The sequence below is a fragment of the Rhinolophus sinicus genome, linkage group LG04 (assembly GCF_036562045.2).
Source record: "Rhinolophus sinicus isolate RSC01 linkage group LG04, ASM3656204v1, whole genome shotgun sequence".
NCBI lineage: Eukaryota > Metazoa > Chordata > Mammalia > Chiroptera > Rhinolophidae > Rhinolophus > Rhinolophus sinicus.
This window is the reverse complement of record NC_133754.1, coordinates 180,858,483-180,876,261: the sequence shown is the minus strand read 5'-3', so window position 1 is coordinate 180,876,261 and position 17,779 is coordinate 180,858,483. Positions and strand designations below refer to the sequence as shown.

The following is a 17,779-nucleotide window of genomic DNA, read 5'->3' as shown; positions in this document are numbered from 1 at the left end:
AATGCATCAAGGATTTCTGGATTTTTCTGCTTAAGCAACTGCCTGGACTGAGGTATGATTTGTTCACAAGAGAAAGAGTACGGGTGGAGTTTTTTGTTGTTGTTTTACCGGGAAAGGGGTAGCAGCGTGTCAGAAGATCAAGTATTTATTAGCAACTTATTTCAAACCACAATGTCACTTACATTTGGGTTTTATTACTAACATTTTAGAGTTGCAGCCTAAAAGCACATTTGTCAGACTTCACTTTAAATTAGATTCTCCAGTAAATGGAAAATACTTTCCCCAAATAATTTTCTGAATACTTTCTTCCAAATAATCTTAATGATCTTCTCAATTGTGATATCCTACACTCAGAAAAGACGGTCAGTAGGCAGTTGTAAATGTGTACACCCTATGAGATCATTCTAGTTAAAATGATGTCACTAATTCAGCAGGTTAAGTATATGATCTACATCTTAACATTCAGGGAGAGTCAAGGGGGCAAGAAATCTAGGTCTGAACAAAACATCTCAGGTTATCAGAACTGAAATTTCTTAATTTTAATAATTTTTTGGAAGGTTAAACCATCATTTTCTAAGGGATGAAGAAGTGATTCACGATCTATTTGGAGATTAAAATAACAGGAGTTGATGATGAATTGGATGGGGAGATGGTGAGGGAAGACAGAGAAGAGAAGGAAGAGAAATACATCAAGAATAGTAATTAGCATTTTTGCAGGAGTCATGCCTTGCTTGGAAAGGAAAACAAACCCCTGACCTGAGGGTACTCTGCAGAGGCACACTCTGAGAGTAGGTAGTTTGGCGAGTCAAGCAGAAAAGGTCTAGAATAGATACTGAAACTATCAAACCTACAGATAATAACCTGGGCCACAGATAATGTTTATTGAGATTACACAATAGTGACCTGCTCATGAAAATCTAGGTTTCTGGCTTTTTATGAAAAACTGGAAGCTCAGCCAGAGCAGGCGCACACTCTCTTCAGGTAGGTGAAAGCTCCGCAGGTGCGCACCTGCCAGCTCTAACCCTCACCGCCCCTCAGCCGGCTGCTCTTTTCAGTTCCGTTATATGTAAGCATGTGGGTTTGTGGCTGTCAGTCTAAGACAAGCAGCGGGACCGGGGATACACTGGAGTGGACGACACAGGGCATTTCTTTGGGAAATGAGGACTTACGAAATAAGGAATGAGCATATCTGGGAGAACAAAGATACATTTGGCTCACTTATCAATTTTACCTACACATGGTTTTAGCAAACATCGAAAAACCTCAAAGAACAAATTTATGGGCAGAACAGGACACTTCACCCCTGCCTTTCTGGCTGTGTCCAAACTATAGAACTTCTACTAGAAGAGCAGAGGGACTTACGCAAGTTTATTTTTAATTGTTTTGTACTGGACAGGGCTCAGCTTGTCCAATTACCATGAAAATTTGAGTATGGCCTTCCAAAAAGCGAGAGTGAGCAAGGAAACCGTATATACGTGAATGAGCACGTTTGCCTAGAGCAGAAGAACCTGCCTTCTAAGTGCAGAGGGCTTGCTAAGAGGCACGATGAGAATAGAGAGAACCAAAGCTCAGTATCTGCGTTCACTCGAAGGCGTAAGAGACAACTCGGTCTTATACTTGATTTATTTCTTAGAAAAACATTCTGTAGAAGACACCCATTAAACACTTCCCCCATCTTTCATTTCCTCCAGGGTTCACCACCCTCTAAGCGGGTATGCCTCAGGCCAGTGTGCAGTGGGGCATCACACCCAGGGCTGTGTGTCGCAGCACGTCACTAACAGCAGTCTGTGTGCTCCAAGCTCTGCCACCTTCTCATTCGTGCTCTGCTCACTTTGGCATGTTAACATACTTATTCTTCTCGGAAGAAAAAGAAATGGCTTAGGTGTGTACATTATGAATGCTGTTATGTAAAAAAAAAGCACATATGTTGACAAGAATGGGAGAGTATCAGCAGAAAAAAGGACCACAACTGTGTCAGGAAGGATTCCTTTCTGTCGGAAGTACTTTTAAATATCTTTGTTACATACTTTTTATTACAGCGCTCAAAGTTGACAGACAAAAATGTTTTCTGATGCTACCTCTCTAACTCTTTGATTTTAGCTGTTAAAAATATGAAGTGGAAATAGTCACTCATCTGGTTAGTCAATAAATAGCTTTTTGCAGCCTATTACATGTAAGATGCTTGCTGGAATCGTGGGGATTGTCAATGTGTAAGACCTGGCTGTTGCTTTCAGTGACTCAACTTACTGAGAGAAGAAATGTTCGTGAAAAGCTACAAGAAAGGCAATTTGCATAAAGTTTGGTCTAGACAATCACATAAGCTTAGTATCAGTGTTGAAGTGAAGGCAAGGAAGGACCAGTCAGTGTAGTGATTCAAGTGGGCTTCCTAAAAGGGGAACATTTAGGCTGGGCCTGGAAGGATGAGTAAGGTCTCCCTAGATAATAAACATGTGCAGTGGTTACGTTCCAGGCTCCGTGCTAGATACCCTCACAGATGACAACTGGTGACCAACTTGGGGAAAGGATTGGGAGAACAGGGTTTGTGTGGAAGGCGGAGGGGTTGGGGGGGATTCTAGAGGGGGGAGGGGTGGGTATGGTGATAGAACAGGTGGTTAGGCTGAGCAAAAGTAAGGATTCTAGTCAAAGGAAACAGATAAGACCAAGAAGTATTTCATTTTGGATTAAACACAGGAAAGAACAATTTAGTGATACAGTAACAACACTAAAAATGTTCAAATTTTTATCTAATAATTTCATTTCTCAGAATTAATCCTTAGGATATGCTACAAATAAAAAAGTTCAATGAATAAAGGTTTTCACTGAAACACTAGTTTCAATGAAAATCTGTCTAAAATAGTACCTTATCTCCATCATTTTCTCTCTGCTTACCTTGCTTTATTATTCTTCATAGCACTTATCATCCTATTGTACTTTATTACAGTATTAAATAGAATACTAGAGCATATTTGTTTACTTGCTATTGTCTGTTTTTCCAAGTAGAATGTAAGCTCAACTGGGGCAAGTATGTCAACCTATCTTGTTTACCTTATATCCTCATCACAAATAAACATTTGTAGAAGGAAGGAAGGAAGGGAGGGAGGAAAGGAAGGAGAGAGAGAGGGAGGGAGGGAGGGAGGGAGGGAGGAGCTATAATGGAAATTAAAAGGAACAACTTAAATGCTAAGAAATGAAGGAATGGCTAAGTAAATTATTTATCATATATCCATTTGGTAAACTTCAACCATTAAAATATTTAAAATTAGAGCTTATATATGAAAAATGTTTATATACTCATAGAAATTTAAAAAAAAAGAAAACCAAATTATGCATATTATATCATCACAAGAACATTTTTTAAAAGCACCCAAAACCTGAAGAAAATAAACTAAAACATTTACAGTGATTTTTTTCTTTAGGTAGTAAAAACGTGTTTGTCTTTCATCCCTCATACTTCTATATATTTTCCAAATTTTCCACAGTGAGCTTGTATTTTTTAAATAGAAAAAAATAAAACTTTAGAAAATCTTAACAGCAGAAAAGTAGTGCAGGCAGGAACAGGTCATATAAAACCTTAAATGCCAGGTTAAGTAGTGTGTATAAGTTATCCAGCATTGAAAAGCTACTGTGGATTTGTTAGCAAAACAGGGCATCAGACTGATGCTACAGAAACAGAAAAGGAATATAGAGGATGGGTGGGAGGGGAGTGAGACTGGAGACAGGGAGATTAGTAGAAGGGTCCTGTGCGAGTTCAGGTACAGAAGGATGGACGTGAACTGAACAGTGCAAGTAACAATGCAAAGAAAGAGATAATATGAGAAATGTGGAAAATAAAGCACTGGTGAGTTCTAGTGACTGATTTATTATGGAAGAAGAAGGAACTAAAGGTGATCCAGGTTTTGCTTAACTAGGAGAATGTAGTATAATTAAGTGGCATATGTTTCCTTATCTGGCTCTAAGAAGAGCTCTGGCATGAAGATGGTTTTACACACCTTGTTTTCCAGTTGAGAAGCTAACTTAGTTCTTTTCTTTAATACTGTAAAATTTGGATGATAATTATCACCTCTGTCAGATTCCAAGGGAGAAAAAGCCAAACAATATAGAAACACCTCTCCAAAGCTGAAGATTGATCACAAGCTGTAGCAGTGCCCACGAGGCATCCCTGCAGTGGCAGCATATACCTAGTAGCAACTTGACAGTTCTTCTATTCTGTCACCCAGTAGGTCAAACACACCGTATACAACTTATTACCTAACTCCTGGAAACCTGGTGAAAGCTTCAGATAAAAGGGAAAAATTTTCATCCTTACAGGAGAAACTGATAAGCTTTCTTACTTGATTTGGAAAAATGGAGTTTGGGGTTTTGTGGTGATCATTTTAACTAAAATACCACTTCCTTCTTAGGAGTATCAGTCTCTCCACATATTTTCTTATAATGTACACAAGTAATGTAACATCAAGGGATTCTTAGAAAACAAACCTTTGTTAAAACAACGTTATAGACTGAAAGTTATCCTTAAAACTACTTTTTAGCATCAGATTTGAAAGGCTCCATATTCCTACATCATTTGTAGCTGCACTGATCCTATCCGCTTCCTGAGTCACCAAATTGGCAGCTAAGAGCACTACCACTCCCAGACAAAAAGAGGCTTGACACTGCAGGCTCCATGCAGGGAATTACCTGCCCATCGTAGGAGAGCTCTTACAGCCAAATTAATGAAGACTCTAAAACCAACTGGTCATTGTTACAGAAAATAATATACAAGGAATGAAAAGGAAAAAAAAGCAAGAAATTCGTGACCTCACATACCTGGCATCAAGGAACCTTGATCTTAGAATCATAACTGCTTCACACGTGCTTTGTTTGAGCTGCATTTGAATGGAACTAAATTTTCGATGGATGATGCCCACCATTCTTTCAATCTCTTTTGGGGAAATGGGACGTGTTCTACTCTGCTCTCGGAGAAGGTTCATCACATGCGTAGTGAATTCATTGCATGCCTGTGAGGGGGGAAAAAAAATCACTCCTTAGGAATCTGGTATTTTACATCATCACACCCAGACATTAATTCATCTGAATTTCCACCTCATTTGCAATTGCCAGTGGCATTATGCAGTGGGTAGGGTAAAATAAAAACTAAGACACTTGTGAAATGGCAGTGGTTCCAAAACTATGAATGGCTGGCCAGACATGCAAAGGAAACAGCACTCAACTGCCCTTCTCACCCACCGTCCCAGTTCCAAAATGAGGTTTGCCCATTGGAGGATGCTCTCTACCAACTACTATATATAAATATATGTTAATTGTTAATACTAAGCACCTTCTAATTTCTCTGGGGATTTACATTTATTTAACAAATGTTTACTGAAGGACTATGGAGTTCAAACTCTTCCAAGTGCTATTAAGGGACACAAAATGAGCAAGACGTGGACCCGGCTTTCAGTGTGATAAAATATATAAAAAACGAATTCTCAAACAAGGTAGTCTGTGCAAAGTATCACAGGAAGATAATGGTGCTTTGTAAGTTCCAAGGAGGGAGTGTTCTCATCTGGAAGCAGAGATCACGTCAGGCTGGATGGTGGAAGTGGCATTTGGGCTTTAAAGAATGGGGAGGATTTTTGAAAGGTGGATAAAGATGGAAATCAGGAGGAATTCCAGGCACAAGAACAACTCTGGAAATAATGGTATGTAGCAAGTTCAGAGGGATTGAGAGAACATGTAGAGAAGAGGGAATTCAGGTTTGCATTAGCATGTACAGGGCCTTGGATGCCAAGCATGCCAGTGTCCCAGTATAATTTAGCTGTGGTCTAGGCCCTGGCAGTGGGCATGAGCCATCCCTGGAAGATGGCTAGGGCAGCTCGCCTCTTCAGGGAGGGGCAAATCCTTATCAGATTCGGGTCTCAAACTTTTTAGTTAAAAATCCTTAGCCTGTCTCTTTCAGTTCACCTATATACTTTTACATCTACAAAGCCACGTTAACTGGCCCTACACTGAAATCCAGCACTGCCTTGGTAAATAAAGCACCAGTCTAGACCCTTGAATAGAAAGAACATCTTCTGGCATTTTTGTTTAAAAAAGCAAGACAAGAAATTCTGCGTCTTACTGCACATGTGCCCTGGTAGGGCGAGCAGACAGAACAATCATTGATCACGGCAAGACACATTTTGAAACTATAATAATGTCCACTTCCCTACAGATATCCTGAACATTGCTCACACCCAGCATGATGGTTTTTCTAACTGCTTATTAGAGAACTAACCTTTCAAATACATTGGGTGCTTCACTTACTCTAAGCTTTTATGGATCTTTTGTATAAATATTTCTAAGGTAAGGTAAAATTAGTCTTGCTTACCAGTTTTAAGTCTTAAGAAATTTAAAATTCCTTGCGAATAGTGACACTATGTATACTTATGGGATTCTTCAGAGTACAGAACTGTGCAATACACACAGTAGGCATCCAATAAACGATTGATTGGTGGAGTTTCATATTACAATTCAAAAGTAGTGTTTTTAATAGCCTTAAATACATTACTGCTGAACTACATATAAGTGAAGAATTCTTAACCTGGAGTCCATGGATAGCTTTAGAATTCCAGTGACTACATGAAATCCTATACAAGGTGTGTGTACATGTGTATTTCCTGAAGGGACAATCTGTTTTTGTTTGTTCTCTTTTCAGATTCTTAGCCAGTCTGTAACTAAATAAGGCTGAGAATTATTGTCCTAGGTTATGACACACACATAAAAAAAACATTAAGGAACTTCGCAGCTCTAAAACCAGTTCTTTCTATCTTCAAGGAAACCAAAATAAAAGTAAATTTAAGATTTTCCCTGTTATATTGTCATTTTAAACTATCTTATGCCAAGCTAAAAAGAAAATATGTGTCAAGAAATATATATGTATTTTTTCTTGCACTTTCCCTAAAGAGATGTTCATATAATTTCAAAATTATGTAATTTGACAAACTCTAGCCCTCAGTATTCTCATCAGTTACATAAAGAAAATTAAACTAGAACTGTTTCCCCAAATTGGGATCAGCAAGTTTTATACTTCCATAGCTAGTTCAAGAAAATGTTAACCCATGGTCTAATAATACAGTAAGTTTGGGTAATGCTGTACTAACCAAAATTTTTAAAGACATTTTTATTTTTGCAGGACTCCTCAGTACTTCTAATATGTCAATAATAAATCTTCAAAGGGGAATGGTGTATCCAACTTTTCCCAGATAAATTTGGTCACAAAACCTCTTTTCTCTAGAGTAGTGCTGTCCAAAAGAAATATATTGAGAGCCACATATGAGAATTTTAATATCTCTAGTAGCCACATGAAAACAAAAAGAATCAGGTGTAATCATAACAGTATATTTTATTTAGCCCAATAGATGAAAAATATTAACATCTCAACATATAATCAATATTAAAAAAAAACAAAAAACAACTGCGAATGTGGTCTGTTACGTTCTTTTTTTCATACACTTTGAAATCCAGTATATATTTTACACTTATAGCACATCTCAGTTCAGACTAACCAGATTTCAAATAGTTTCATTTGACTGGTGCAGCGTATCGGACAGCACAGCTCTATAGCCGTCTTGCAGACCAAAGAACTAAGAAAAACTCTGGGTAACAGTATACTAAGTCATCTTTGATGTTTCTTTTTTTTCTTCACTGCCACACATTTATACAAACACACACAAAAAGACAGTTCACTTAGGAGTATCCTTAATGAAGCAAGAGAAACTATCTATTCATTTTACTACATCTCAACACTAAGTCTTTAATATTCTGTATGACAAACAGGAAGCTTAGAGAAAAGTACTTCTCTGCATGCTGATGGATGGTTGTCTCATTGTTCAAGTTGTGGGTGAAGCTGCTTTTGTCATGGATGCAACACTATTTTTATTTGAAAGCAAAATAGACAAATTATGATTATTTGGACTTGGGCATTTGGCAGATGTTTTCTCAGAAATGAACGAAGTGATCCTGTCATGTCAAGGAAAACAGCTGATAGTAGTTGTGCCAATGACGAAATTGAATTTTCACATGAAAATTATAATTTAGAAAACTTGCATCCACCACTGTGAGCTTGACAGTTTCCCAGTAGACATTCTGATTAGTTTGGTGTTGATATTATTAAATATGGTATTTTTTTATATTATACAATGAAATGTGTCAACACCGGAAGATATACATAACCCAGTGAACCAATATTTTCCAAATGATCAATGCATGAGGTTACAAAAACATGCATAGGTAGAGGATCCATTTAAAGTGCAAACTAGATCAATGGATTTTAAAGTAATGGAATATAAAGAGCCAATTGATATGGTTTCAGACTCCACCTTTAAGAAACTATAACTTGTCAAGTTTTAGTGTAATATCAAAGAGAATATCCACAGTTATATGAAAGGCTATTAATATACTCTTGCCTTTTCCAATGACATATTTGTGTGAGGCCGGATGTTCTTCATATATTTTAACCACATGACAACAGACTGTAGAAATACATGTGAGAATCCAGGTGACTTCTATTAAGCCCAACATTAGACAGTTTTGCAAAAATGTAAAAACAATGCCATTCTTCTCATAGAATTTTGAGTTTTGGGGGAAATATAGGTTTTAAAAATGTTATTTAGGTTAACATAATGGTTTATTATTATTTTTAAATTAATTAATATTTTAAATTTTTCTCAGTTTTAATTTCTAGTACAATAGATACAACCCACCAAATGAAAGCTTTTAAGGGGTCTCCAATGATTTTTAAGAGGCTAAATCCTAAGACCAAAAAGTCTGACAACTGATGTACTAAGGTATGAAAGCATTTCTGATTTGCATGTATAACATTGCTACTTCCTACAAACCTAGCTCATACATTATGGTACATATCTAGGGTGTGGCGTATGTCTTGATAAATAATGCAAGACTCCCGTGTGAATGATACCTGAGCTCTCTTAGTATTTCTCTGGCTATATTTTAATCTCTCCAGAATGAATGTTTGCCTATGGTTTCTAAGAAGCAGCCAAAGGCTTATGTGGAAAAAAAGAAAAAGAAAAAAAAAAAACCCCAACAGGTTATAAAAGCAAAAAGTTTCTGCATCTAAAAACTCATAATTTTCTAAAACATTTGCTGAATATCTCACAACTTATTAAGTGAAGTCATCTATGAATGCAAATGCTGATTAGCAATTTGGCAATAGCCCAACATTCACAGAATTCACATAGCTTTTCTTTAAACCAGTAGTTCATACATGATTAATTAGAACATCTCATTTATGTAGTGTGCACTTTAGCTCATTACTCTAAGTAAAATTCGTTAAGTATTTACATTTAGATAATTAAAATCTGGGTACACCCTTAAGAAAGATGCATACACTTTAGGCAAAGTGATTTTTTCCTTTCTACCACGGAAAGTAAATTACAGCCTCATTTACAGCGTCATCTGCACCAGTTTCAGAGCACAGCAGTACCGCCTCATCTCCTATTCCTTAAAAGGTATACGGTTTTAAATACATAAATGCAGTAAGAACGATCAAATGACTGCAGAGTTGTTTTGCAGGGCCACCCAACCACATACCAGCACCGGTGCCCTTTATAATGGGGGATGCTCACTTCACACATTTATCATATTCTCCATCTTACCTCCAAGACTATGTTATTAAAATAGACACTGGAGAAATTTTTCATTTCCTTATTAGTTTTCCAAGTGAAATGGTCAGTTAATAATTTTTGGTCAATGTTCACAATGCAAATGTAAAACTGGAGTATTTGGGGAATGAGAGTTTTGATTCCTTGAATTTTCTGATTTAGAATAATAGCAGAAACCTCTTTTTCTTTTAAGCCAACTGCTGAAAACTATCTAGGATGCATTTTTTGGTTTGTATTTTAAAACATACATTGCAACACCATACGTAAGTGAACATAAAGCATGGAAGGCTTCATCTGATAAATATAGTTTCAATCAATTCTTTTTTTTTCAGCTTAAAAGATAAAGGTCATTTACTGGCTCTCATAACTGAACAGTTCAGGGATGGGGCTAACTTCAGGTGGGGGCTTGATATAGGCTCCAGCAACGTGCCCAGGACCCCACTTCTCTCTGCTGGTTTCTCACCATCCTCAACACTAGTTTGATCCCAGGCATGTTGTCCCTCATAGTGGCCAGATGGCTGCCAGGAGCTCCTGAGGCTACATTCTTCCTTTTTTTGCATATTTCCTCCCAAAGAAGGGAGCTTTTCTTTGTAATATGAGCCTTTCTCCTTACTATTTGTTAAAAATCCAAACCAATAATTGAGGATTGGAAACACTTGGGTTTTTGATAATGTTTTTAATGATATCTGTGGGCTAGTGAAACCGTCTCCTCGATATCCATACCTATTTGGTTTACACTCGAAATTAAAGTTTTCGGGGGTCTGTTTGTTTTGCGGTAGTGCATTTTTCAGTTGTGAATTCAAGATTCAACACCTTTATTGCCTGTAAGTTCAGATCACTGAATTTAAAAATGTAAAATCAGACAGCAAAACTCCCTTTAGAGGAAGTTTTTAAATGGTTCAGTGATCAGAGCTAAAAACTGACTTGGTCTTTCGTAACTCTCTAGAGAAGCTGATTGTAGACAACAGATCATAATACCTCCTATTCCAAAATCTACTTTTGAAAGAAAGAATAAATCTCTATTAAAAGTTGATGCCTCCTAAATTTGTATACATCAATTTTCTAGATGTCTGTATAACCTTACAAGTAACTCTAGCCCAATATTATAGATTCTGTATTTATGGAATGTTTATTATTAAATCAACAAATTCTTCTTGTTTTAGGATAAAAGTCAACATTTAAAAATTCTTTCTAAGCCAACTACAATGAGACCAATATGCTGAAGGAACTGCCACAAAGATGAAATATCTATTGTACTGCAACACTTTTTTACCTAATTACATGGTTTAGGGACCTATCTCATGAGGGTTTTGTAAAGTTTATATTATATAATACATGTTACATTCTTTGCATAGAGTCTGGAACATAATTAATACTTAATAAATGGCAGTTATTATTGACTATGAAAATGGCAATTTAATGAAATTCATATTTTTGTGTGTGTCATTCTGCAAGCAAGTCCCTACTCTGATTAAGTAATATAGTTCTACCTTCCCACTGCCTGAATAATACAAACACTGCTTCCAAAGAAGTTGAAAAAAAAGAGTATTCAAATACAAAACAATTCATTTTATTAATCATGTTTGTGGTCAAAGATACATTTGGTACATAAAACCAATAAAGTAGAAACTTGGAGGGGAAAAAAAGGGGGAGCACTCAAACACTCCTTCCAGCCAAGGAAAAGACCTGGCATGAAAGGTGACAAAAAGTAAAATCCTTCCCTTGGAGCAATTAGTGACAAAGCCTCGCTTGGGAAAATGAAATACAAAGTTTACATCAGGTAGTACCCCTTTGTCTTTCCTTCATAACTATTAAAAAGAAATAGCAAAATGGGATTAGGAGTTTGCAGGCTAAACAATCTCTAATGTAATGTAATAACTGCAGCATTTTTTTAACCTGATAAAAATAAAACTGAAATTCCTTTACAAGCAAAGGAGATTTTGCCAGCAATGTAAGCACATAATGTTGAGATCCTCAAAAAGCCCCAGGCCTTTCCTTTATGATGATGTAGGGTTTAGGTTCCCCACTCATCCTCCATTCCCCCAATAATCCCCTGCAATCTGTAAGTCCCCTAGTAGCTAAATGATACCTGATTGAGCACATTCAGTGTACACGCTTGGCTCCAGTGCTTTACCTGAGTTGAGGTGAATTCAAACAACATTTGTGAACTCAGAAAGCGGGTTCCCAGATGCTTGGGGAGGGTTGGGACCCTTACAACACTTTCGCCTTCAGCAAAAATGTATTTCAATATAATTATAGTAGATAGCTTTCAATATGTCATCTCTATTATAGCAGCTATAAATTATGAAGTGAATTGCCTGTGTACAAGCATTTCTTCTGGTACAAGCAAAGTGGGAGAGCTGCAGAGGGCATGATATATCTTTTCCTTTTTAACCGAGAAAAAAATGTCTAAGTCAAATTTCATTTGCAAAAACTAGTGTGTCCATTTCCCTTTGGTAAGAGATGAAGGAACCACGAGGGCCTTCAATTCTTAGAAACAGGCTTCCCAGGACACTTGGCTCAAGTTCATTAGGAATCTGCCTATTCTAAGAGTTGGGCCTTTAATCATAAGAGCATATTTGAAATGTACAGTAAAAATATTTTTCAAAACTTGTAGTTAATCAGCAAGAATACAAAGAAGCAACCAGGTTTTTGTCCTTGCTAAAGAGGGAGGCAATACACCTAAAAGGAAGTATTACAAGATAGTTGCTGTAAGCTTTGGAAAATTATATCCCTATTGGGTGTCAGGATCAGCAAGAGAAAAGTAAAACAGTTTTGTTTCCTTTTGGGTGGTCACTAACCTTACTCTATATTCTATGCCTAATATTTCAAAAGGGTCTAAAAGTGAATTTAGATGATTATCATCAAAAATCATTTACATCTGAGCGTATCTAGTAGAGACACAGGATCAAAGGACACTATGGAGACAGGAAAAGGACAGTATTTTGAAGACAGTACCATTCCTAAAACACACACATAAAACTGAGCCTTGCAGCTTGGATTTAATTTTGCTCAAACTGTAGCTCTAGTCAGCTTTGCTTTGTAAATGTGGCTGTGTTTACAAGGTACTTTAATTTACTGCAGTGGTGGTGTTTGTTAATTTTATGGCAATCTAAATCTAAACCGGCTTCAGATCCATTTTCATTACAGCTTCATTGCAAAACACAGTAGAGTGAACAGCTCTAAGATTCCAGTGCAGTTTATTTCTTTTAGTGAAAGATTCAACACAATTTTCTATGAAGCGTCTGCCTTAACATATATGTTCTTCCCATTTACGAATAAGCTTTCTGTCACTCAGAGTGTACATGTTCACTTTTGGGAAAAACATAATTTCTACAAAGTGATTAAATTAGTTGTTTCCTCATCTCTACTCTGATCCCATTACAAACACAGTCCAACATGGACAATCAGAGTAAAACAAAATGCATTTGAATTATTCTCCAATTCGACAGAAGTAGCAGCATAATTCAATGGAAAAGGAAGGCATATTGTCAAAAACTGATTTCAGTGCCTGATTCTGACATTAACTAGATGTGTGACATTGAACAAATAACTTAACCTGAGTCTCATGTTCTCATCTGTAAAATGGAAATTATATATAATACCATCTGTTTTAGAAATGCCACTCTTTCATCTCACTTAGTTCTGCTTAGTCCTTTTATATCCCTGAAAGGTCTATCCCAGATAAAGAAAACCCTTGTATCCCAAAGATTTGAAAAGAAAATTAACTATCTTATGTCAAAAATCACAGAAAAGCTGTAAAAGTCAGCCCCAAAGACAACTCAAGAGAATTAAATGACATTATGTTATTTCTAAAATAATTCAGAACCTACAGACGAAAAATTATAAACTAAAATTCTGTTGAATAAGCTAACCAGTCATCATACTCCATCTATTTAATTGTCCATAATACTGCCTTGATTTCATTTAGCTTTATTTTTCCTTCTGCAAGTGTTAAACATGAGAATGGAAATATACATTTAAATGGTTTCTATTAGGCTACTGAATAAATGTATCTAAAAATACGATTCATGATTATACATTAAAACTCATTTCCCCATTTGATATTTAATCCAAAAATACAAGATTACATACTATAGATTAATTTATGAAGACCTTGTGTGTACGTGTGTATTTTTAAAGCACACACAAAAAAGCAAAACAACAACAAAAAAATCCCCAAACTCTTATGACATTAACTGATGCCAGCTTCACCCAACTTCCAACAGGGCTCTAGGGAGAAAATAAGGAGACTAGTGAAGAGACATGGCAGGAGATAGGAAGGAACCATCTTAATTCCTCAGCCAAAAAAGTAGGGCCATTTGGCCCAATACTATACATCTTTCATGCAAGGTGACTGGTGGTATTTATTTAGTAAGTATGTATAGATGTATTTAACATAAAGTTATACAATTAGGATTATACTACAAATTAAAGCCACTTTCCACTGTTTATGCTCAGGGCAACCTTTTCAACCATGACTTATTTTGTTTACTCTTAATTATTCATATGTCAAATCAGAAAGCTCTATTTTTTTCATGTACATACACAAGATCATTTTTCTAAAATTCTTATTTGCACATCTTCCACCAAAAATTATTCCTACAAATAAGACTAGAGATACAGTTTGAGATCCCAGAAAATCCTATGCAGAAAAAAAGACAGTATCTTATAAGATTCAGTTATAGTGTATTTTAACATAAAGCTACATAAATCTTTCTACCCTCCCTCAAAACACTCACCTCTGGGACAGAATCCAGCATTTGCTTAATACCACCATAGCCAGCATATTAGAGAAGGCAATGAAAAAAATAACATATACAACTGAAACTACAAAGGGAACTTAGAAGAAAAACCAGTATTAAAACTGACAAAGACTCCCACATTACACTGCGGTGTTTGGACTTTAAGAAGTACCTGACTACACAGTGAAGTATTTATGAGTGAAATGGTATGATGCCTAAGATTGCTTTAAAATACTCCACCAAGGGAAAAATAAAGGGGGAAGGAGGGGAGGTAGAAAGATAGACAAAATAAGATTGACAAAATGTCGATAATTATTTATCAGGGCGATGGGTATCTAGGCAGTTCCTTATTTTAAGTTGAACTCTATAAAACTGCCAACTCACAAGTGTTTTTGACTCAAAAACTTGACAATTTCATAGGATTCGACTTAATATTTTCTTTATTTTGAGGTATGTTTAAACATTTCCATAATAATATTTTTAAAATTACCATCCAGTGAGATTTCCTCAAAGTAAGCAGGTTTTTAGACTTAAACCAACAACCAAAATATGTTTAAAATGAACCACGAACATTTTACCTTTTTTCATTGAATCTAAGACTTACTTATTTTTCCCCACATTTTAATACCTCTGAAGTGGTTCAGATGCTTTTTACAATCAATGGCATGTTACAGTTAAATTTGGCAGTGTCAATTTTTTCTTGGTGGTACATAAAACAATGATACAGCTTAAAATCAAAGACATCTTAGATTCAATGAAACATGGCTAATATAATTGCTGAGAATAGCGTTTTTAATCCATACTCTCTTTCTAATCAGGAATTTAGCACACAATGCCTAGTATTCCCTGCCCCAGGTTACCCACAATTATCCTGGGAGTTCTCCTCAGAGAGGCAGGCCAGAACCTGCTTACTTTGTGAAGTCAGCTCCCTTCCCTATCCTTGGGCACAATCCATAAGGAATTCCTAAGAGGATTCTGGAGCTCACCGCATTGGAGGAAGGTCTCACTGTGCAGTGCTTCCCTTTAAAAGTTGTTATAGCTTATGAACAAGGCCAGTGCATAAATGTTAATGATACAAAGCTGCGAAGAGCACCAAGTGGTGAGGTTAGAGGGGAAGGATGGCTGCAGGTGTGGTAGTTAAGGGCACGAGAATTGTGAAGAACGAATACAACTAAAACAAGTGGATGAGTAAAAGGTTTAGCTTCACTTAATTTCATCGATCCAACAATTCATTTGGATTTTTGCATTGACCTTATTTATTTTGCTCTTTGTGTTAACACCTACCCCTCACAGCCCTCAGAATTGGTTAGCGCAGTCTAATAGAAGAGCAACAGAGGGTTTGTGCAGGACTATGAGAGTGGCGGCTGCTGACCTGTTCATATTTCTCCAGTTCTGTGTGATAGATTTGTCTGATCTGGGTCAATTTGGCTCTGTAATCTGAGTGTTCAATAGAGTTATCTGAAGAACCTCCAGAGGCTGCCGCGGCTGCAGCTGCTGCCGCCGATCCCCCACCTTTCTCAGGACCTGAAACCCCTTCTGCCAAAAGCATATTGTCCAGTCTCATTAGCTGGGGATCGGGAGGGTCCTCCTCCTGGGCTCCTCTGATGCTGAGACCTTCAAGGAAAGACAGAGAGACAGAGAGAGAGAGAAGAAGCGAGAAACAGGACAAACAGTGTGAGTATTTTATTTATTTGAGAAAATGATCAAACAACATCAGTGTACTACAATTCATGCTGAGAATTTCAATGTTCACACTTTATCAGTAAGCATAAGTATGAAAATTCTTTTCAAGATAATATTTACATATATTCTAGAATCTCTAAGATCACCCCTTCTTAATTTATCCCAGATTGGATCCTTGGAAAAAGGTAACCCTGGCTTCTTAGCATATTCTGACATCCAGTCTTCCCAGATTTAGGTGATTAAGGCATAAAATGGGAAAGGAGTAAAATTCGGGATTTTGAGAAAGGAAAAATATAACCCAAGGATATAAAACAAATTCATCGAAAGAAAGATTAAGGTTATTCTGTTTCTCTGTATAGTTAGAAGAACAAAATGTAAAATCCCATAGAATAATTAATTCACAAGCTATATCCAAGAAATTAAAAAATAAACAGGATTAGATGGACTTTTCCATCATGTAATTTCAGGGGGAGAAGAGAAATACATACATTATGAGGTAATTAGCTATACTTCAAAAAAAAAAAAAATGTGTGTGTGTGTGTGTGTGTATGCCTTTGTTAAGCAATTGTCAGCAAACTATAAAACCAGGACACTAAATACAGTATTAAAAATGTACCATCAACATGGCACTCCGGTGCTGGGCACAGTAGTCTCAATCTAATTTTGCTTTTAAATAAAGAACTTCCTAAGTGATGCCCCGTCAGCAGCCCCATCTGAGTGCTATAGATCACAGCTGACAATTCATAGGTTTAATCAGGTCACATAGGCTTTCTGCCAAGAGGTTTTCAACAACACGGAAGACAAAGTTTTAAAATAATTATTATGATATAAAACGCACTGGAGTCATGACAGCTCAAAATCAGCATTTTCATTAATGTGTAACATAATCTAAAATATCCCAGCCCAATTAACCTCTGTAAATCCACTTAAAAGCAGGTTCCTCACACAGTTACAAGGCATCTTGGGGAAGGAAGTTGGCATCTTGCATGTCTGCATTTGGATTCTGCCTTTTGCGTCTCTGCCTGTTGTTGTTTATCCACAGTGGTACACACTCTGTGTCTGGTGTAACTTACGTGACGGTAACATCTATACGCTGCCAAGTACTCAACTGAGCACCAGCTCTGAGACTTTACATGCTAACCTAAAACTACCATCAATTCTTCTAAGAACAGATTTCATTCCTAGATGTCCTGAATTACACCCACAGCAGGAGTGAGTTCTTGGTTTTTCTAACGCAAATTCACAAGTTTAATTCCCTCCCTCAAAACACTTTAAAGCTGTCAGTTTCATTTAAAAATATACTTCAGAATAATTTCAACTGGGTCATAAAACTAATTTACAATAATTTAAATTATATCTGTTGCCTATTCAGAGATAAGTAAATAAGGTTTGAAAACTATAATATACTAAGACAATAATTTATTTAGGGAACCAAAAAGTTAGATAACTCCCTTAAATACTTTAAAGATAAAAGTCAGTATCAGCACATTGTTGATAACTCAAGATAGACAAACATGTATTTGCTATTTCTTTTAGATCTAAAAGAAACAGCAAAAATATCAGTTACATTGGTATTTTAACATCTTTGATTTTCTTTCCTTCTAATTCATTTTATTAGATGTTAAAATCTCATGGCCTAGACATGCTTGTAGTTCCACGTACCAAGTTTTCTGTGCATTCGACATGCAGTGAGGACTCACTGAGCAACCT

General features: G+C 36.5%; 1 protein-coding gene across 3 annotated transcripts in view; it reads right to left on the bottom strand.

Moving 5' to 3' along the window:
• The window catches only part of PBX3 (PBX homeobox 3), a 193,357-nt gene that overhangs the window by 32,348 nt on the left and 143,230 nt on the right, over positions 1-17,779 (bottom strand). For all 3 annotated transcript variants that reach the window (XM_019728593.2, XM_019728591.2, XM_019728592.2), the window contains 2 exons: positions 15,759-16,000; positions 4,807-4,997 (listed from right to left, as the gene is read on the bottom strand). In XM_019728593.2, coding sequence (XP_019584152.1) covers positions 4,807-4,997; positions 15,759-16,000 — 433 coding nt within the window. The remainder of the gene's footprint in view (positions 1-4,806; positions 4,998-15,758; positions 16,001-17,779) is intronic.